The sequence below is a fragment of the Macaca nemestrina genome, chromosome X (genome assembly GCF_043159975.1).
Source record: "Macaca nemestrina isolate mMacNem1 chromosome X, mMacNem.hap1, whole genome shotgun sequence".
NCBI lineage: Eukaryota > Metazoa > Chordata > Mammalia > Primates > Cercopithecidae > Macaca > Macaca nemestrina.
The window spans coordinates 43,550,423-43,572,512 of NC_092145.1; the positions used below are offsets into that span (position 1 = coordinate 43,550,423).

The 22,090-nt window shown below is 42.4% G+C and overlaps 1 protein-coding gene across 2 annotated transcripts in view; it reads left to right on the forward strand.

Moving 5' to 3' along the window:
• The window catches only part of LOC105490484 (transient receptor potential cation channel subfamily C member 5), a 327,334-nt gene that overhangs the window by 252,373 nt on the left and 52,871 nt on the right, over positions 1 to 22,090 (forward strand). For both annotated transcript variants that reach the window (XM_011756193.3, XM_024795644.2), the window contains one exon: positions 5,585 to 5,780. In XM_011756193.3, coding sequence (XP_011754495.1) covers positions 5,585 to 5,780 — 196 coding nt within the window. The remainder of the gene's footprint in view (positions 1 to 5,584; positions 5,781 to 22,090) is intronic.

A 22,090-nucleotide genomic window follows, 5' to 3' on the forward strand; every position in this document is an offset into this window, starting at 1 on the left:
ATGCCTGTAATTCCAACACTTTGGGAGGCTGAAGCAGGAGGATCACTTGAGGCTAGGAGTTCAAGACAGGCGTGGGCAATATAGCAAGACACCTGTCTCTCCAAAAACTGTTGTTGTTGTTGCTTAGTTTTTTGTTTGTTTTTTGTTTTTGAGATGGAGTCTTGCTTTGTTGCCCAGGCTGCAGTGCAGTGGCACGATCTCGGCTCACTGCAAGCTCCACCTCCCAGGTTCACACCATTCTCCTGCCTCAGCCTCCCAAGTAGCTGGGACTACAGGTGTCCGCCACCATGCCCAGCTAATTTTTTGTATTTTTTGTAGAGATGGGGTTTCACCATGTTAGCCAGGATGGTCTCAATCTCCTGACCTCGTGATCCACCCAACTTGGCCTCCCAAAGTGCTGGGATTACAGGCGTGAGCTGCTGCATTTTGAAAACGTTAGCTGGGTGTGGTGGTGCATGCCTATAGTCCTACCTACTCAGGAGACTGAGGCAGGAGGGTCACTTGAGCCCAGGAGTTCAAAGCTGCAGCAAGCAATAATTGTGCCACCACACTCCAGCCTGGATGACAGAGAGATTTTTTCTCTAAAAATAAATAAATAAATAAAAATAAACAATCAAAATGAAAAAGTATATGGGAGGATATGTGCTTACATTATACATAAACACTATGCCATTTTATATAAGGAACTTGAGCATCCATGAATTTGGGTATCTGCAGGAGGTCCTGGAACCAACCCTTTGCAGATATTGAGGGATAACTGTATATGCAAAGCACTAAGCATGATGCTTGGCACATAGTAAGAGCACAATAAATGTTAGCAATTAGTATTTAACCTACCAAGAATCATTTTTGAGATGAGGAAAACTTGAAATTGAAAGAGGCTATGTAACTTTCCCAACGTTATTTAATAAACGGTGGGATCTAAAGTTCTCTCTTAGGCACTCTCCTCTATTGCCTCTACAGTGTGATTTGTGCATTTATGGAAAAAGGCTTGGGTGCTATGGGAGCAAAAAAGAGGAGCATCTAACCAAGCCTGTTAGGAAAGGAGTTGGGGCAGGCTTCTAGTGGAGGTGGGGCTTCAACTGAGCCTCAAAGGTCAAACAGGAATTAGACAGAAAAGGAGAAAGGAAAGAAGTAGAAGCTAGAGGTTGGGGCAGGATGAGGGTATTCTATCTAGAAACAGGAGTTTGTCAAAGGCATAGAATAATGAGAAATAGTAGGTCCAGGGAACTGTAGAATGGGTAAGGATGACACCAAAGGGTCACCTGGGTTGGAATTATAGCTTTTGCTCCATTTAGGCTATCAACATACAACTTGGAAAATATAGGATGATGTCCCTGCTTTCTTCCAACAAGCCTTTAATTTGTTCACCCTCTAGTTCTTCTTTGCTGGTCTGAATTAGGTCCAGAGGAGTAAATCCTCTCCATACTTCTTCTACTTTTTGAAAGAGTAATTCCTCATCTCAAAGACGAGACTTTCGGCAAATGTTCAGAGGACTGAGTTCCCATCTCTATTTTACTGTACACCTCTTAGCTTTGTGATCTATTTGTGGATGGCTCCCAACATGTGCAAGTTCTCCCTTAACCACCTGGTATCGATTTGTCTTCTGTGCATTTAATATCAAGTTTTCCTGAATCTTTGTGTCTTCAATCTATGCCCCTTCTTTAGCTAGCAAGTTCCATATGTTTGTTTACTCTCTGCTAAATAAAAATGGACCAGTTGCTTTTTCTAAAATAATCCCTCTTTAAAATTGAAAAGATATTCTATGTTATTAAGATTCTATGGTTTGTCAACAAGTCTTTCCATCCCTATGATGACTTTATTATATAAATGACTTTATTATATATAGACCCAACACCAAGTAGTACACCCTCACTGCCACCAATGGTGGCCCTTTCCTGTGTATTAAACTGAGTCTAGAAGTCACAGAACCTCCAACGATGTCTTACCAGAATATTCTTTTCCACCTCACATGCCAGTCCCTCATTTTACCTGGGCATGCTTTTAAGCGGGCCAGCTTCTCCTGACCACACTGTAACATTTTGAGAAACATGTTGAGGCCATTCTCACTACCAACCACCAAAACAGAGGAATGATCTTTCCTATCCCTCCCCATTTTCCCCTCTTGTACAGTTTTATCTATAAGGTTTCCCTGACTAGAATATCAGCACAGTAGAAGGCAGATTTATTTATGCATGCATGCACTGTTTGTTTATTATTTATTTATTTACTTATATGTAGAGAGAGACAGGGTCTAGCCCTGTCACCCAGGCTGGAGTGCAGTGGCATGATCACAGCTCACCGCAGCCTCAAATTCCTGGGCTCAAGCAATCCTCCCACCTCAGCCTCCCACGTAACTGAGACTACAGGCACACGCCACCATTCCTGGCTTTTTTTTTTTTTTTTTTTTTTAAGATAATGGGGCTTTGTTATGTTGCTCAAGCTTGTCTCAAACTCATGGGTTCAAGTAATCCTCCCAACTTTGCCTCCCAAAGCTCTGGGATTATAGACATGAGCCACCATGCCTGGCTGAGGGAAGATTTTAAATGCTCAGACTTTTACTTTTAGGGAACGTTTGTATCAGTCAGTCGAACAACTAGCAATAAACTCTATCCTCAAGCATAAGCCATTGCAATTTTAATTGTTGTAGGGCTAGAGGTGAATGTAACATCTATTCAGGAGAAGCGACTAATTCAGTAAGACCCTACCAACATATTGATTGCATATTTGCCCTAGTTTATGGCTTTAGTGTCTGTCAGGAAATCAACAAACACTTACTGAATGCATTCTGTGTTCAAGGTCATTCAACTTCCAGGGACTCTGGTTCCTTAGAATGACATTCCTACTCACTGCAACTGCTTTTTAAAATTCTGAGCTACAATCTGCCCTGGCTTCTGTTACCTAGCAGCTGTGCTAGCTGCTTGTGCTATTTACTGCTGGCCTCCTGCCTGCCTGATTGCTGGTATCTAATAGACATCATCAGGTTTTGACTGTGCCCTCCTAGCAGGGGCCAGATTACTTAGCCCCATATATTCCTCATTTTTCAACCTTCTGCCTGGTTCTGTGATGCACTGTATTGCCTGGCCCTGAAAATTAAGGTCCTGTGATAGGTCTGACTTGCCATATTGTCTGGTTCTTGTGCCCTGGCCCCTGAACTCCAGACTCATCTTACTGTTGATTCTCAAATGCTTCACCAGCTGGCATTTACTTTCACCAAACAAAAAGCAAATTTATTCCTTTTAGGCTAGCTCTCCAGCAGTGTGATGCTGAAAAGATCATGGAATTTATCTATGATAATCAGAGAAGAGCCACTTAACAAGTTGAGAAGGGCCATGTGCACATTGCTCAGGCAGCCCTGAAAAAGGCCCTTGAGAGTCAGGTCAGTGCAGAGCACAGCCTTAAACAAAATAAACTAGCCATTATTGTGCAGCCTTCTGAATGCAAAATTGTCAATGGGATTGGAATCTTCTCTACTTTAATCTAATGATAACAGTAATAGTAATAGTTTACATGTATTCATTCACTTATTCAATAAATGTCATTTAGTGCCTATTACGTACCAGCTATAGGGTAGCTATATGTCTCTGCCTCCATAGAGCTTATATTCTAGTGGAGAGGGACAGAAAGTAAACATTTAAACCAAAAATCACCTAATATAATTTTATGAAGCTTCAAGTGCTACAAAGAAAATTAAACAAGGGAATAGGATAGAGAATAACTGATGGAGCTACATTAGGTAGAGCAACCAAGAAAAGCCTCTCTGAAGAAGTGACATTTGAGCCGAGACCTTGATGATAAGAAGGCAGCTGTGTAAAGATCGGGGGACAGACCACTTTCAGACAGAGGGACTCTTTTTTTTTCTTTTTTTTTTTAATTTATTTTATTTATTATTATTATTATTATTTTTTTTTTCAAGACAGAATCTCGCTCTGTGGCCCAGGCTGGAGTGCAGTGGCGCGATCTCGGCTCACTGCAAGCTCCGCCTCCCAGGTTCACGCCATTCTCCTGCCTCAGCCTCCCGAGTAGCTGGGACTACAGGCGCCTGCCACCTCGCCCGGCTAGCTTTTTTGTATTTTTTAGTGGACACGGGGTTTCACCGTGTTAGCCAGGATGGTCTCGATCTCCTGACCTCATGATCCGCCCGCCTCGGCCTCCCAAAGTGCTGGGATTACAGGCGTGAGGCCTCCCAAAGTGCTGGGATTACAGGCGTGAGCCACCGTGCCCGGCTGACAGAGGGACTCTTTAAAGCACCTCTCACTCACCTCTGAAATGAACCAAAGAACAAATCCCTAAGACTCTCAAAATACGTTGTGCTCATTAAGAACAACACATTTTGAGTACACTGAAAAATGCATCCATTCTTAAAGTAACATTTCTTATGTTCTGCATGACTTCCACAGGCTTGGGCAATGGCTAATCTCTGCCACCCACGAGCTGGCTGCATTTTTATTGCTGTATTCAGATTTCTGAATATAAAGCAAAAGAAACCCTAGACACCAAAAGCATATCATTGCAGTTACATGTTTGGATGTGAAGACTAAGAGAGGAAATAATAATTTGAGAAGCCATTAATATAGTGTTTTTGGAAGGGCAGAGAGACCTAAATTTGAGTTCTGGCTCAAAACTTACTAGTAAGGTGTCCTTGGGCAAGTCATTCAATCTCTGAATCTCTGTTTCCTCATCAGTAACAATAAAATTTTACAAGGATCATAATGATGATGTATGTATGTAAAAGTACCTAACATGCTTATAAGTTTTCGATAATAGTTGAGTTCTCAATAATAAAAGCCTCAATAATAGTTGGTTAATGTATCATTAACAATTATCTGTATAAAGTGTTAATTTGAGAATCCTCAAGCTCCTCCATGCAGTTTAGAGCTATCTGGGTCCTGTGAGAGCCACAAAAGAAGTATCAGAAATGGTAATTTGTTCTCATGTTCACTCAGCCAGCAAATGCCAGAACTGAGATTCTAACCCAGTGCAATCTAACCCAAGCATCATTCTCCTGCCTCAGCCTCCCGAGTAGCTGAGACTACAGGCGCCCTCCACCGTGCCTGGCTAATTTTTTGTATTTTTAGTAGAGACGGGGTTTCACCGTGTTAGCCAGGATGGTCGCGATGCCCTGACCTTGTGATCCGCCTGTCTCGGCCTCCCAAAGTGCTGGGATTACAGGCATGAGCCACCACGCCCAGCCTCAAGCACCATATTCTTAACCACAGTACTTATTGCCTCTGTGTAATTAGAATGGTAAAAAAATAACATGGTCTGAAGACAAAAGAGAAAGTTTGGTAGAGGAAGTAGCTCTTGAAATAAGCCTTGAAAATTTTTAGGCTATGCGTAGACTGAGAAGAGGGAATGGTATTTCAGGTAGAAAAGCAAAGCATAAGACATAGAAGTGGAAACAAACAAACAAATGGACATGGATGGTCAGTCTGTGTTAGGGAAGAGCCCAAAATATGTGAGACCACTAATCTATCAGTCACAAATCTGGCAGCCCCTTCATTAAGCAGATCACCTTTCATTTTCTCATTCTTTTCTTGCTCTTCTTAAAGAATTAACTAACCTGCTCTTTGATCTCTCTTAGGCTCTTTGAGACTCTTCAATCACTCTTCTGGTCTGTATTTGGCCTTTTAAATCTATATGTCACCAATGTGAAAGCCAGACACGAATTCACCGAGTTTGTAGGAGCTACCATGTTTGGAACATACAACGTCATCTCCCTGGTAGTGCTGCTGAACATGCTGATTGCTATGATGAACAACTCCTATCAGCTTATTGCCGTGAGTAGATTTGCTTTACAAGGGTGCTTACTTTCGTTTCAGGATGGGGCAACATTGGCATGGAGTCCATTAGAAGCTCAATGAAAGAGTTCGTCTGCCTCATTTAATTTACATTAGCTTTCCTAGTTGTTAGAGTGAATTATTTCTTTCCAATGCAATTGAGTTTGGACTTTCAGTCTATAGAATCTTGATCATTTAATATAAGTTATTCTAGTGAATAAGATTTTCTAGTTACTTATTGAAAATATTTCTAAATTTCAGAATCAATTTTCTTGCCTCAGTGGAAAACTTGGGGTTTGAGCACAATTTGGCTACAATGTGTCACCTCACTCATCTCCAGGGTTAATTCAGCTGATCTGGTTCTCTAGCCAAGAGAGCCCTATCTCCCGCTTCACTGCAAACATCTCCCTCCGAAAACTAAGAATCATATTGACAAGGATGGTCTTCTCAGAGAGAGACAGAGAGGGGAGGGGACTACATTTTTTCCTATTTAAAAAATAGAGATGGAGTCCTGATATGTTGCCCAGGCTGGTCTGAAACTCCTGGCCTCAACTGATTCTCCCACCTCAGCCTCCCTAAGTGCTGGGATTACAGGCATGAGCCACTGCACCCAGCCAGTGGCTATTTTTCAATCAAGTATATATAAGTAACTGCACTCCATTGTGAGACACTCTTAAGTAGAGTCCATTGCTGAATTTTTTTGCGCCATCATGTTACCATTTAGATCAGCAGTGTTGATTACCCTAGACTAGAAATAGTGAAAGTGTAGGATACATTATCAATTCAGTCCCTGCCCTGATTTTTTATGTCAAAGTAGCTATCCAACCTTAGCTTATTTTATTTTAATCTGCATATAATTCCTAGAAATTGAGTTTCAGCAAAGGAGTCCTCATTACCTGAGGTCTGATTTAGTCAGGCATTAGTAAATTTGGATGCGTAGTTCCTACTATAATGCTAGAATACCCACTCTGGATCAGTCTGTTGCTGAAAGTTTTTGCTGTAGCAGAGAAAGTACAAAATAAAAAAACCCAAGTCTTGTCTTCCTTTCTAGATGCTATTTCTCAGATTTGGTTTGCCACTGAGGAGTTATTTAGCCTATAGAAAAGAAGCTTAAATTATTTGTTACATATACATAGATTAGATATATATGTATATATATGTGTGTGTGTATATATATACATATGCACATATATATATGCGCTCACACACACACATACCCATACATACACATTGTCCACATCTTAAATATTATTAATAGTGAATGTGATCCATTTCCACTAAGAACAGAACCAAAAAGAAATGGAGCAGGAGGCTTTTGAGTTACCTATTTGGGAGAAATTCCTAACTATAAATGGCAATGTAATAAATATATTCTCACAGGTGGGTCTATAGAATTTCTGTTATTGGAGAATTTAAAAAATTAGGATATAAAATTGTCTGCTAGGATAGTTTAGATAGTAGGTATTTAGGTGGTAGAGAAGGGAGAGGACTGTAGTGGAAAAAAAGATTTGAAGTTAATAAACCAGGGACTCTAATCCTGGCTCTGTGGTTTATAACTGTATGTCTTTAGTAACTTACTTTCCCCTCTTGAGCCTCAGTGTCATCATCCAAAAAGTGAGGGTTTTGAAATCAATGGTTTTTAATATCCTTGCTAGCTCTGGCATCCTATGAGTCTGGGTGCCTACAGATTAACAAGATAGGCTCACAAGGTTCTTTCCAGCACTGAAATTCTGTTCTTCTACTGCATTTGAAATGCAATATAGTTCAGTTCCATTCATTCATTCCCCCTCATTCAAACAACTCGGCCAAGAACTCTGAAATGATTTATGTTCACTCCTAGTCTATCTCTATAAGGGGGCAGGGGCAGGCATGGAGTCTCAGGAGTTGACTTTTCCATCCCCTCTGCTTGGCATTCTATCCTTCACCCCTGCCAAAGATGGCAATATTCATGCAAAGGTATTTGTAGTTTTTTCACTGGGTGTCTGACAGCAGATTTTTCCTTGTGACAGTAGAAAAGGGAGAGCTTTTCTTGTCACCTAATGCAGGGCTGTGGTCCTTCTCACTGAGCTCAGTGACATTTTCTAGGAAGGGTGAAAATAATCAACTCCAGCTCTCATCACCACCTGCTGGTAGTAAGTTTTGTTTTAATGCCACCTACTGCTGCACCCAAAGAAAACACATTGGCTTGGGAGGGAACCAATGGTAGCTAAATGGAGTCTATACCATCTCATAAATCTGAAGTCATGGCCAACTATTCTGAATAATATCTTTACTGCTGTTGGATCCCATGGGATGTTTTTTACCATTTGTAAGTGGATTCAGTGGGATCCAGTGGGATGCTGATACTGGACAACCTGATTCCAAAAATACCTGGATCTGCTTAAGTGATAAGGACCAGACAGTAGATTTAATTTCATTTGCAACATCTCTGCTTCAGTACTGAATGTAATTTTTACAAGGTCCTTGGTATAGGGAGGAAGATTACAGAAAGGGAAACCACTGAAGACAAATTTCTCCTATTATAAAGGTATCACAGGCTGATTCAGTCTAGGTAGGGACTGAGTTGTCGACATGCCTCACTGTGAATCTAATTTGTGTACATTCTAGGACAGTCCTCAAGAACACCAGGTAATACCAATCCCTTGAAGGGTTAAGCTCTTTATCAGTGTTCCATGCGGGATTCAGAGCTGCTGGTGATGTGAATATATGGCTCTGTAGCAATTTGTATTTCCATGTCAGAGGAGGCTCTACCACAGTGGTGTATAGAGTTATCCTTAACATACAGTGAAGCAGGAATCACTCCAAGCCTGTGCTCTGTGGTCCCAGCATCAGCAGGTGAAGCTGGCCATATTGTATATTATTGTTATTGGCAATTAGCAGTTATTTACTTCTCCTTTTATTCTTATATCTCCCTCAATCTCCTTATTACTCCCAATGACATTTTTAAAAATGCATCTACCTTGTCACTGCTGTCCTTGATGTATAGGCAGAAGCTCCATCAAGCAAAGCTGCCCTTGGTGCCGTGTTAATCAGATTCATCCATTTAAAAATATTAGGTGGAAGAGATAAGATCAGTCCCACAAAGTTCATTACCTTAGGCCCTATTCCTATCCCCTACCCCACCCACAATGGGCATCTCTGTTGCCTAAGATTAGTCCTCCCAAAACATAGTGCTCATAATGGTCTGTGATAAAGCCTTATTCAGCAAGTTAATAAGAACCCTTGGTTTCTTTGGCTGCTGTGGAGCATTTGCTCTAATGCTGAAAATAAGTAAACAGCACTTGCTTCACTGAGCCACAGCTGCTGGATGGCTTGGGGAGAGTCCAAATATATGTAATTGGTTGTCTCCCTTAGGGTGGCAACATTTGGAGGCCCAGATGATGAATGGACTCTCCCACTGCAGAAGACATTCATGCAAATGATGACATTCATCCAAACAAACCTGGCACCACAGGATAAGAGGCAGGACTAGAGAGGGCTGTTGCATACCATCTAAGTGCCAAGAAGGGCAGGTGGTCTCCCCACCCACCCCCAGTCATCTAGGACCAACCTCAGATTCTCAAAGCAGAGACTTTCAAAGCAGCACTTCACACACAATACCATGATTTTAACTCTCTATCAGCTGGACTGATAACCAACTGCTACGCACTGATATGGCTACTCAATTGTTAAAATATTGAAACATTTCCATACCAGTTGGTAAATAGCTGTCACTCCAGCTGTTCCTTCTACGACATACCCAGACCTCCCCACAATCCAGCAAGTAAAGGGTAACATCTGGAACAGCTGGTAGAATCTAGGACCCTGCTCCAGCACCATAACTGGCCTATATTTGGATTGACTAGTTTCTTAAACAGTCTGAATATCACTATAGTAGGCAAAACCCTAAAATGTTCCCCCTAGATTTCCCACTCTAATAATCAAGACTATTAATATGAAGAGATACCACAATTGTGATTACGTTGTATTATGTGGCAAAAGGGATTCTGCAGATGTAATTGAAGTTAGTATTCAGGGAGATTATCCAGGTAGGCCTAATCTAATCACATAAGTCTTAGGAGCAGAGTTTTCTCCAACTGGTAGCAGAAGGGAATGTCAGTGTATTAGTCTGTTCTCATGCTGGTATGTAGAAATACCAGAGACTCGGTCATTTATAAAGAAAGGAGTTTTAATTGACTTACAGTTCCACATGGCTGGGGATGCTTCATTAATCTTATAATCATGGCAGAAAGAAAAGTACGCAGGTCTTACATGGTGGCAGGTGAGAGAGAGTGAGAGGGAAGCGGGAAGAGCCCCTTATAAAACCATCAGATCTCATGAGAACTCACTATCATGAAAGCAGCATGGGGGAACTGCCCCCATGATCTAATCACCCCCCAGGAGGTCCCTCCCCCAACATGTGGGGATTATAACTTGGATTGTAATTCAAGATGAGATTTTGGGTGGGGACACAGTCAAACCATATCATTCCATCCCTGGCCTCTCCCAAATCTCATGTCCTTACATTTTAAAACACAATCATCCCTTTCCAACAGTCCCCCAGAGTCTTAACTAATTCCAGCATTAACCAAAAGTCTAAGTTCAAAGTTTCATCTGAGACAAGGCAAGTCCCTTCTGCCTACGAGTTTGTAAAATAAAAAAAAACAAGTTAGTTACTTCCTAGATATAATGGAGGTACAGGCATTGAGTAAATACACCCATTCCAAATGGGAGAAATTGGCCAAAACAAAGGGGCTACAGGCCCCATGCAAGTCCAAAATCCAATAGGGCAGTCATTAAACCTTAACATTTCAAAATGATCTCCTTTGACTCCATGTCTCACATTCAGGTTACAATGATGCAAGTGGTGGGCTCCCATGGCCTTGGGCAGCTCCACTTCTGTGGTTTTGCAGGGTACAGCCCCCTTATCCTGGCTGCTTTCACAGACTGGTGTCAAGTGTCTGTGGCTTCTCCAGGTACATGGTGCAAGCTGTCAGTGGATTTACCATTCTGGGGTCTGGAGGATAGTGGCCCTATTCTCACAGCTCTACTAGGCAGTGCCCCAATGGGGACTCTGTGTGGGGGCTCCCACCCCACATTTCCCTTCTGCACTGCCCTAGCAGAGGATCTCCATGAGGGCTCTGCCCCTGCAACACACCTCTGCCTGGACATTCAGGTATTTCCATGAATCATCTGAAATCTAGGTGGAGGTTCCCAAACCTCAGTTCTTGTCTTCTGCCCACCTGTAGGACCAACACCACATGGAAGCCGCCAAGGGTTGGGGCTTGTACCCTCTAAAGCCATAGCCCAAGCTGTACCTTGGCACCTTTTAGCCATAGCTGGATCTTTTGGAAAACAGGGCACCAAGTCCTTAGGCTGCACACAGCAAGGGGGTCCCTGGGCCCAGCCCAGGAAACCATTTTTCCCTCCTAGGCCTCTGGGCCTGTGATGGAAGGGACTTCTGTGAAGGTCTCTGAAATGCCCTGGAGACATTTCCCCCCATTATCTTAGTGATTAACATTCGCTTCCTCATTACTTATGCAAATTTCTCCAGCTAGCTTGAATTTCTCCCCAGAAAATAGGTTTTTCTTTTCTATCACATTATCAGGCTGCAAATTTTCCAAACTTTTTTTTTTTTGAGATGGAGTCTCACACTGTCACCCAGGCTGGAGTGCAGTGGCATGATCTCAGCTCACTGCAACCTCTGCCTCCCGGGTTCAACCGATTCTCCTACCTCAGCCTCCTGAGTAGCTGAGATTACAGGCGCCTTCCACCATGCTTGGCTCATTTTTGTATTTTTAGTAGAGACGGGGTTTCACTATGTTGGCCAGGCTGGTTTCGAACGCCTGACCTCATGATCCACCCTCCTTGGCCTCCCAAAGTGCTGGGATTACAGGTGTCAGCCACTGTGCCCAGCCCAAACTTTTATGCTCTGCTTCCTATTGAATGCTTTGCTGCTTAGAAATTTCTTCTGCTGGATACCCTAAATCATATCTCTCAAGTTCAAAGTTCCACAGATCTCTAGGGCAGGGGGCAAAATGCCACCAGTCTCTTTGCTAAAGCAAAGCAAGAGTCACCTTTATTCCATTTCCAAATAAGTTCCTCATCTCAGCCTGGACTTCATTGTCCATATCGCTATCAGCATTTTGGTCAAAGCCATTCAACACGTCTCTAGGAAGTTCCAAACTTTCCCATAGTCTCCTGTCTTCTGAGCCCTCCAAGTATTTAAGAAGTTTCAAACTTTCCCACATTTTACTTTCTTCTTCTGAGCCCTCCAAACTGTTCCAACCTCTGCTCATTACCCAGTTCCAAAGCTGCTTCCATATTCTCAGGTATCTTTACAGCAGTGCCCCACTCTTGGTATGAATTTACTATATTAGTTCATTCTCACGTTGCTATGAAGAAATACCCAAGACCGGGTAATTTATAAGGAAAAGAGGTTTAATTGACTCACAGTTCTGCATGGTTGGGGAGGCCTCAGGAAACTTACAATCATGGCGGAAGCCACCTCTTCACAGGGCAGCAGGAGAGAAAATGAGTGCCAACAGGGGAAATACCAGATGCTTATAAAATCATCAGATCTCATGAGAACTCATTCACTATCATGAGAACAGCATGGGGGAAACTGCCCCCATGATTCAATTACCTCCCACTGGATTCCTCCCATGACACATGGGGATTATGGGGATTATAATTCAATATGAGATTTGGGTGGGGACACAGCCAAACCATATCAGTCAGCTATCTGAAGCACAAGGAAGATTTGATGTGCATTGCTGGCTTGAAGATGGAGTGGGGCAAGTAGTAAGAAATTCAGGCAGTGTGCAGGAGATGAAAGAGGGCCCAAGCTCTCACTATAGAAATGAATTCTGTAAACAATACATATGAACTTGGAAGCAAATTCTTCTCCAGAGCCTCCAGATAAGAGCTCAGCCACATTAAGACCTTAACTTCAGCCTTCTGAAGGCCAGTATGACTGGAGTGGAGTAACCAAGGGAGGAGAGGGAAGTAGGAGATGGAGTCAGAGAAGTAATGGGAGTGAGTGACAGATCACCTAGGGCCTCATGGACCATTGGAAGGATTTAGGCTTCTATTCTAAACATGATAGGGACCCGTGAGAGGGTTTTGAGCAGAAGAGGTACATGATCTAACTTGTAGTTTAGTAAGATTGCTGTGTCTGATTGGGAATAGACTAGAGTGGGATAGGGGCAAAGACAGAGAGACCAATTATGAGACCATTGCACTAACCCAGACAAAAGCTGGTGGTGGTTTTGGCCAGGTTGGTCATGATAGCAGCAATGAGAAGTGGTCAGATTCTGGATATATTTTGAACTAGATCAGATGTGAAGTGTGAGCAAAAGAGAGTAGTGAAGAATGTCATCCAGGTTTTTTGGTCTGAGTAACTGGAAGGGTGGAGTTGTTCATTACTGAGATGGGGAAGAGTAGGAAAGGAGCAGGCCTGGTGGGGGAAGGAGGTGAAACAAAGATCCAGAGTTGACTTTTAGACATGTGGAATTGGAGATGCCTATTAGACATCCAGGTAGAGGCATTGGGTAGGCAGTGGTCTATAGGTCTAGAGGAGAGTTCCAGGCTGGCAATAGAGATTTGAGAGTTACCAACATATGCGTAGTATCTAAAGCTATGGAACTAGATGATATCACTAAGGGAGTGAGTGTGGAGAGAAAAGAAAAGAGATCTGAAAATGAAGTCTGGGGCACTCCAATATTCAGAGGTTGGAAAAATGAGGATGGATTATCCAAAGCGACTGAGAAAGAACAGCCAGAGAGATGGGAGAAAAATCAAGATAATGTGCTATATTATAATACTATATTATTCCCAATATGCTAATAAGTCATATGCTAGTAAGTGGTACTGTCTGGATTTAAATTGAGGTAGTCTAACCCCAAGACCCACGCACAGAACCTCTACACTATCATGTCGACACTTACCTTGAGATCAAGAAGCACCTGAAATGCACTTTCACTACAAGGGCCCTAACGGACCTTCTTTCCTTTCCTCATTTTATCACAACTCTGAACTGTTCAGTCTCCTTGTCCTATCAGTTCCAGGGATAAAAGGGCTCATTATAATCCTGAGGGGACGAAGAGCCCAATATCTGCCCTAATTTCTTCCAGGATAAGAATCACTGATGCTTCATCAACATACCTATTGTCTGTGTCTCAGCTCCCAAGAGCCATCTCTTAAGAAAACAGAACAAAACGTAAACCCTGCCACCTTTCATTTCCACTAAACAGTCCAAACCATGGAAGCTATAGTAAGTCTAAGGAATAGTGTAGTCTCTATTCAGGTGAAGGAGTTGCTCAATTCAAGCTGTAGGAATATCATGACATTGGAGCAAAGCCATTTCAAATTTTAATAACTGTCTCTTCCCTTTGGGATACCCTCCAGCAATCTAGGTATTTTTCTCATCTCAGCTTGTGCTTTTCCCTGTTGCCAAACCATTGTCTGGAATCTGATCAAGGGTTGCTACATTTAACTGAGGAGAAAGAAAACATTCAGAACTATGGAGGACATTTTAATAGTGCCCTCCTCCCTTGGGTAATGTGGAATCTATGAACACCTGCTGATAATCTCATTTCAGTCAACAATTTACATTTTCTGGTAGATTCTGTAAGAGTTACAAGAGCTAGGTGCTGTAAGGGGTATAAGGGGAAAGACACAGTTGATACCATTAGGGAACTTGTAGTTTACAGGGAAAGTCTGACATGAGTAAAACAACAATAGCACTATTATCACGAGAATAGTAGCAGTGATTTCAGACAGCATGGGCTCAAGAGTAGTCAGACTGCCTGGATTTGAAACCTGGAGAACCACTTACTGTGGTTTTGGGCAACTTGACCTCTTTCTGCCTCATTTGACTTCTCTGTAAAATAGAGAAGATAACCAGGCTTTTCATTTGCTGCTTACTCTCAGGCCTATTCCCTGCCTGTTTCTTGTATCAAGAAACATTCCTCACAATCCTTTGCCCTTTGGTGTCTGAGCAGATAACCAATCAGATGGTAGGAGGAAGGGAGAAGCTAGAGTGTTTCTTCCCCATCCCATCCTCACTTATTTCGGTGCCTCCAGCAGCAGCTGTAGCTCCTCTGGGGCTCACCTCCAAATACCACCAGCCATCTCCTCCCTACTTGGCCCCAGCTTTTCAGTGACTCACCATCTTGGCTCAAGCTCCAGCCAGAGTGCACTAGTCTTGGATCTAAGAACACTACCTCTTCCTGTTGACCCTCAAACTCCAAGAATAAGAGGGGCTTCCTGTTGTTGCTAATCTCTAAGTTGCCTTACTATTCCCTTTTTAACTTTTCAACTCTTACATGTAACCAATCCCTGCATTAAATCTTGATTTGAAAGTCCTAGCGTGGGCCGGGTGCAGTGGCTCATGCCTGTAATCTCAGTACTTTGGGAGGCCGAGGCAGGTGGATCACTTGAGACCAGGAATTTGAGTTCGAGACAAGCCTGGCCAATGTGGTGAAACCCCGTCTCTACAAAAAATACAAAATGAGCTGGGTGTGGTGGTGCATGCCTGTAGTCCCAGCTACCCAGGAGACTGAGGCACAAGAATTGCTTGAACCCAGGAGGTGGAGGTTGCAGTGAGCCGAGATTGTGCCACTGCATTCCAGCCTGAATGACAGAGCAAGACTCTGTCGAAGAAAGAATGAAAAAGAGAAAGAAAGAAAAAAAAGAGAAAGAGAGAGAGCGAGAGAGAGAAGAAAGAAAGAAAGAAAGAAAGAAGAGAAGAGAAGAGAAGAGAAGAGAAGAGAAGAGAAGAGAAGAGAAGAGAAGAGAAGAGAAGAGAAGAGAAGAGAAAAGAAAAAACAAAATGAAACAAAGTCCTAGAGTGATTTCTGTTTTCCTGGCTGCACCCCAACCAACACGTATCTGACTGAATCGTTGTGAAATACATTTAGGAAGTACAAATTGAACTGAGCCTCGAAGAATCAGTCAAATTTGGAAAGATAGAAAAGTAGGGACGTGGTATCAGATTTCATTTTTGGCAAGGAAATAGCTTGCACAGCAGGGGGGATTGGCCTAGTGTTTATTAAAGGCAGTAACACTCTAAGGATTGGCTTCAGTCTTCTCTGACTCCCATACTTTAATTCCCCAGGAAAGTATCTTTTCAATAGGCAGTGAAGTCCCCCCTGCCCCAAAAATGAGGAGAAGCAAATACAGTAGTCGCATCTTTAGGAACTGCATGACAAAGTGCAGAGTCTACCTTTAGAAAAATAACACAAGGAGATGAGGTACGTTTGTGTCTTCCCACATCCCAACTCTGGGTCCTCACATTGCTGTCTACCTGGCTTAGCACAGAACCCTAGACTGCCTGACCTGGAAAAGCCCCAGGCACCTCCTCTAGGCCCAAACTGTGCTCTTTCTCATTCACTAAGGCTTAAAGAAGTCAGTAAATATGAATGTAAGAAATAATAATATCTAGCATATAGACAAGCCTTTATTAAATGCCAGGCACTAAGTGCTTTCTATTACTATTATAACTACTATTAATAACTACCATTTCTTAAGCATTTATGTGCCAAACACTACACACAACACTTTGTACATATTATCTCATTAAATTCTCACACCAATTTTATAAGATAGGTACTGTTATTAACTACATTCTATGGGTAAGGAAACTGAGGCACAGAGATAAAAGTGACTTGCCCCAGGGTACACTTTTTTTTTTTTTTTTTTTTTTTGAGACAGGGTCTTGCTCTGTTACCCAGGCTGGAATGCAATGGCATGATCTCAGCTCTCTGAAACCTCCACTTCCCATCTCAAGCAATCCTCCAGCCTCAGCCCTCCGAGTAGCTGGGACCACAGGTGCAAGCCCCCATGCCCAGCTCATTTTTGTATTTTTTGTAAAGATGGGGTTTCACCGTATTGTGCAGTCTGGTCTCAAACTCCTGAGCTCAAGCGATCCAACCGCCTCATCCTCCCAAAGTGCTAGGATTACAGGCATGAGCCACCACTCCCTGCCAAGGGCACACTCTTAATAAGGTCTGTCTGAACCGAAGTAACAAAGATATCTCACTTTCTCCTTTCCTGCCAGCATCTCAAGCTCCCAGGCCCTGATACACAAACCACACCAGACCCCTGCCCAATCTCAGACTTCCCTGGCTTCACCCTTCCCCTTGGTTGACTAACTTGCTGACTGTTCCCTAGGTTCTAACCAGAAGGATCCTTTAAGGAGCCTTTCCCTTGGTTCTGGACACAAAGCGACTTATTTCCTAAGCTGAGATCCCCTATCACCACCCCCAACACACACCAACTAGCTCTCTTTTTCTCCTTTAGTGTGTCCAGCAGACTTCACACATCCAGTTTCTTCTCAACTCTGCCCATGATACTTCCAGCCTCCCCAAATGAGCAAGCAGACAACCACAGCCACAGCCACAGGGAGTAAATGGGTCAGCACTACCAAGCTCAGTCGCGTGACAAAAATTCCTCATTGAATTAACATATCCTGCCTTGAGACATCTCAGCCCTGTTCTTTGCCAGACAGCTCTTTGCGTGCCTAAAGCCTCTCTTGACATTATACTCACACCAGTAAATGGACTGTACAATATCCAGCTTCAGGGAAGGAGGGAGGAGCATTGTCTCTGCAAACGCTGCAGGGGGCACCAAAGGCTGACTTTTCAGACAGACCTACCCATCCTGCCTGGGCCTGGCCCTCCCCCTGGTGGTCTGAGACAGCAACAGATTTCTTGGTCATTGTGCATCAATGCCTGCTCCTGATTTTGTCAGCAAGCTGTCTGAGAGGCTGAGAGCTCTTTGTCACAAAATTCTCAGGGTGTACTTTGGCAGGTCTGTGCCAAGCAGCAATCTCTGCTTCCAACAGCAGCAACATCCTTTGATACTTGCTTCTACCTGCTAATGATTTTGGTGACTGACAAAGATGCAAGTGGAAATGGGATGAGGACAAATGAGAGGATGTAGATTTTCTTTTCCTGTCCTAAAAGGCAACAAAACAGGGCAGATATGTGAGCTACTCCTCTGGATCCCAGACTCAGATGAACATCAGGAACATTGGTAATTGTCATGAAGACTATCTTGAGTAACTCAGAGACAAGACCAACAATGCCAGTGACAGAAAGGTTCCAGTGCCCCCCCCAAAAAATACCTCTCCCCATCTGCTGGCTGATGTCCCTTACTCTTGCATTCATTCACTTAACAATAAATTAAAAATTGAATAAATATCTATTGTATGGATAAATGAGTAAACTTAATAACTTAATAAACATATGTATTGAGGCACTACTATGTGCCACACTACATTCTTGGCAGTGGAGATACAATAGGGTGGTAGGTGAACAAGATAGAGTGGGTCCCTGTTCTCATGGAGTCCACATGGACTCTCCAATCATGGGACCACAGTTTCAAATTTCACTATTTGCATTTTGCTTCTTTACCTTAAGGCTGCCCTTAACCTTTTATGGGTCACAGATTCCTTTGACAATCTGATGAACATGAACAAGAAAAAAGCATATATTAGCAAACATACATAAAGTTTAGCATCTCAAAGGGTTTACAAGCATCCTCTCACTATCATGCAGAAATTCCTAACATTAAGATTTGTCCTCAGTTATAATGCAAATATGCTTTGAGCTATGAGTAGGTCGCTTAGGACTCAGTGTAAATGAGTATGTCCAATCCCTTATTGAGATCAGGTTTTCCTATGTGGCCAAGTAAGTGAGAGGTACCATAAGGGAAATGTGCCTGAGGAATACTGAGGAGGGGACAACAAGAAGAAAAAGAGATTGGAGGCACTGAAGGAAAATGTCACCATCATCACAGTTTTGCAAAGAATCAGGTCTGCGTAGTAGTCCCCAAGTCAAAGGTACCTTTGGCCTCTACATAAAATAACAATTACCCATGGACATTCCTGAGATAAAAACGACTGTGTTTTTATTTCAAAAAATATCAGAGTTGAGGTTCAGAAAGTATTGTTCTTTGTGGTGTTCCTGGACCACTGTCCACAACACTCTGAAGGGTCGTGCCAACAAAAGGGTACCCCTGAACCTAAAACAAAACTTAAAAAATAAAGAATTCATCCTTGTGGGATACTTAGGCTTCCTACTTAAATTGGTCTCTGAATGTTCTCTTCGTAGGATACAAACAACATCTGTAGACAAGTCAAATGTCCATGGCCCAAAGGTCATTGTCTGAGGGTGTGGTTCTTTTCGGCTTCTGCCTTTTCCCCATAATCCTTGTTCTGGGCACCAGGAATCATTTGACTAGAAAGCTAAGAGATACAAACTTTATTTATTTCTGAGAAACTTAAGGTGTAAAAACTAAATGTGAGTTCTGAGTTATTAATATTAATAAGGCCCTTTCTCTTCCTGTGGTCACTGCAGCCCTGTGCCAGAGCCTGGCTCAGTGTAAGAAGCAGAAGGGCAAGGAGGTGTCCTTTAGCTGTAACAGAGAGGTCAAAATACTCAGTGGAGCATCAAAGATTACAACCCACTGCATTACCCTGCATTTTACTTGAGATCTGACAGCAGAATTACGTTATCTCAGCTGTCAAGGTAAATCTGCTTTTCTTTAAAAGACGAAATAGAAAAAAAATCTAAGTAAAAATGTGGCAGGGGAAAGTCATTGTATTTCTCTCTTTTCTCACAGAATTTTGCTTTTTCCTCTCTTTTGTTCTATATCCCAATTTCCCCCTGGGTATTTGAACTTACAGAATTCCCGGGCCTATAAAATTGTGAGCTAATCACAAAAACATGTCAAGGAATGTATTTATCTCAAAGTCCTTCCTACTAAATGTAGCATATCAGGAGTTTCCCAGAACATAAGGAAAGGCCTCCTCATTCATTAGGAAATCAACACCAATTATTAAAGAAGGTTTGGACTAGTGTCATTAGAAACATCTCAACTGATTCCATCAGACCTCCCACTGCCCTGGCCCTAAAGATTCTTGGGGGTATAGAGAAGTTTCCATTGCCCAATGGATATTCTAGGAGGTTATACCACAGGGTTTTTCTCTTAATACCTTATTTCATATATTTCATGCAAGCACACTAATCAACTCAGAGATATTTCCTGCTGAAATCTCTCCACCCTTAACCAGGATACACTTTCTGGCACATAGTAGGCTTTCATTTAATATTTATTGAATAAATGGACAACTTAATTAATTGCTAATGCATAAGACTTCCAGGAAGATTTTAAAATGAAGACAGAGCAACTGACAAAGCTGACTTAACTCAAGTTTATTGTCTTCTTGTTCAGAGGTTAGCAAATGTTGTCTGTAAAGGGCCAGATGGTGAGCATCTTAGGCTTTGTGGACTCTGTCTCAACTACCCATTGTAACACAAAATCGGTCATAGGCGGTACAGAAACGAATGGGCATGGCTATGTGCCAATAAAAAATGTACTTATTGACATTGAAATTTGAAATTCATATAATTTCAAGTATGAAAAATATTATTTTAATTTTTTCAATCACTTAATAATGTAAAAAATCATTCTTAGCTCATGGGCAATACAAAACCAGGTGGCAGTCCATATTTGGCCTGCAAGCCATAGTTTACCCCCTCCTACTGTAGTTGCTTCAAAATGTGTCTATTTTCAACCTTTGAGAACTAAAGCTCTGTAAAGACATGGGCTCTGCTTTAGGTTTTCTCTATATTTCTCTGGTGCCTGGTAAAATATGGAACATATAGTAGATGCTCAATAAATACCTTTTCACGGATTGATAGGGAAAATGTTGGGGAAATCTCTGATCTATAGTTTGTCAACTATGTTAAAAAATACATGATGTCAATTTATATCCACTGCAAGTACTTAATGTTTAGAGATCAATAAATTTCTATGGCAGTGGGTAGGGGCATTATCTAATGGAAAGAAAATCTACCTAGATGATGGATTTTATAAATATAGTCAATACAGTGCTTTATACTTTCCAAAGCACAATTGCATAACATATTCTCTTATTGGATCCTCACAAGAGCTCTATGAAAGTAGGCACTATTATCTGAATGTTACAGATGAGGCAACCGGCTTCCAGAGATTGAGACTTGCCTGGGGTTTCATGCCAGGTGTGTTTGTTCATTCAATCATTCTTTCCATAAGAACTTGTAAGTCTGCTATGTGCAAGGAAGTAGGTGAGAGGGAACTCAGGTATAGTGACCCCTGAGGTGATTTTTAGAAGCTATCTGTAAGATGGAAGTATGGCTTGGGAAGTTAAAAGTTAGCTCCTGATAAGTGAGGTAGGAAGTTAGAAAACACACATTATGACTATCTGAGTACATGATACTGGTAACAATTCCAGCTGGGGACAGACCTGCAGCTTTTCCCATGTCCCAAGTGATAAGGCATACCTCTATCTTCATCCAGGCTCAGAAATAGAGGTTCTGATTGGCTTAGTTCCAGTTATTTCTGAAAACTGCAGGTTAAACTCAGCAAAAACCACCATTCTCACCACATTATGGTAAATGTTCCCTCACTCCCCAACGGAAAGACACAGGCCAAAAGAATGATCTGTGCCTCCTTGACTCAAGGCTTAATTTACATCTCTGGAGACGCCCAGTAAAGGTGACAAGCAGTTCAATGGGATTCAGGAATCCCACATCTGCTAGAATGTGCTCCCAAAATTGTGCAGTGTATGACCTGCACAGCTGAATGCAGGATCTCTAAAGGGTCACTTCTGAAGCAGAAAAAGCTGCTTTTTTTCTGCAGGAAACATAAGCAAAAGAGAAACCTGGGCAGTCAAAGACCTGGCTGAGTATATACAGGGATATGTTCTTCAAAATTTCAAGGCCCTGATCAGGCTCTGTTTCTGTTTCTACACATTTTGTGGGAACCTTCCTGATGCTGGTGCACTTCCCAAAAAGAAAGTATATCTCAGTGGTTAAGAACTTGGCATCCAGAGTCTGCCCCATCCAGATTTGAGTTGTAGTCCACCAGTTTCTAGCTGTACATTCTTAGACAAATTTCTTCACTTTGGTGAGCCTGTTTCCAAATCTATAAAATGGAAACAGTAATGGAACCCATCTCATCGAGCAGTTATTAAGATTTAATGATATGCTTGAAAAGTAGCCAGGCACGGTGGCTCACACCTGTAATACCAGCACTTTGGTAGGCTGAGGCGGGTGGATCACCTGAGATTGGGAGTGCGAGACCAGCCTGACCAACATGGAGAAACCCCGTCTCTACTAAAAATACAAAAATCAGCTGGGTGTGGTGGTGTGCACCTGTAATCCCAGCTACTCAGGAGGCTGAGGGAGGAGAATCGCTAGAACCCGGGAGGCGGAGGTTGCAGTGAGCCACAATCGTGCCACTGTACTCCAGCCTGGCGACAGAGCGAGACTGTGTCAAAA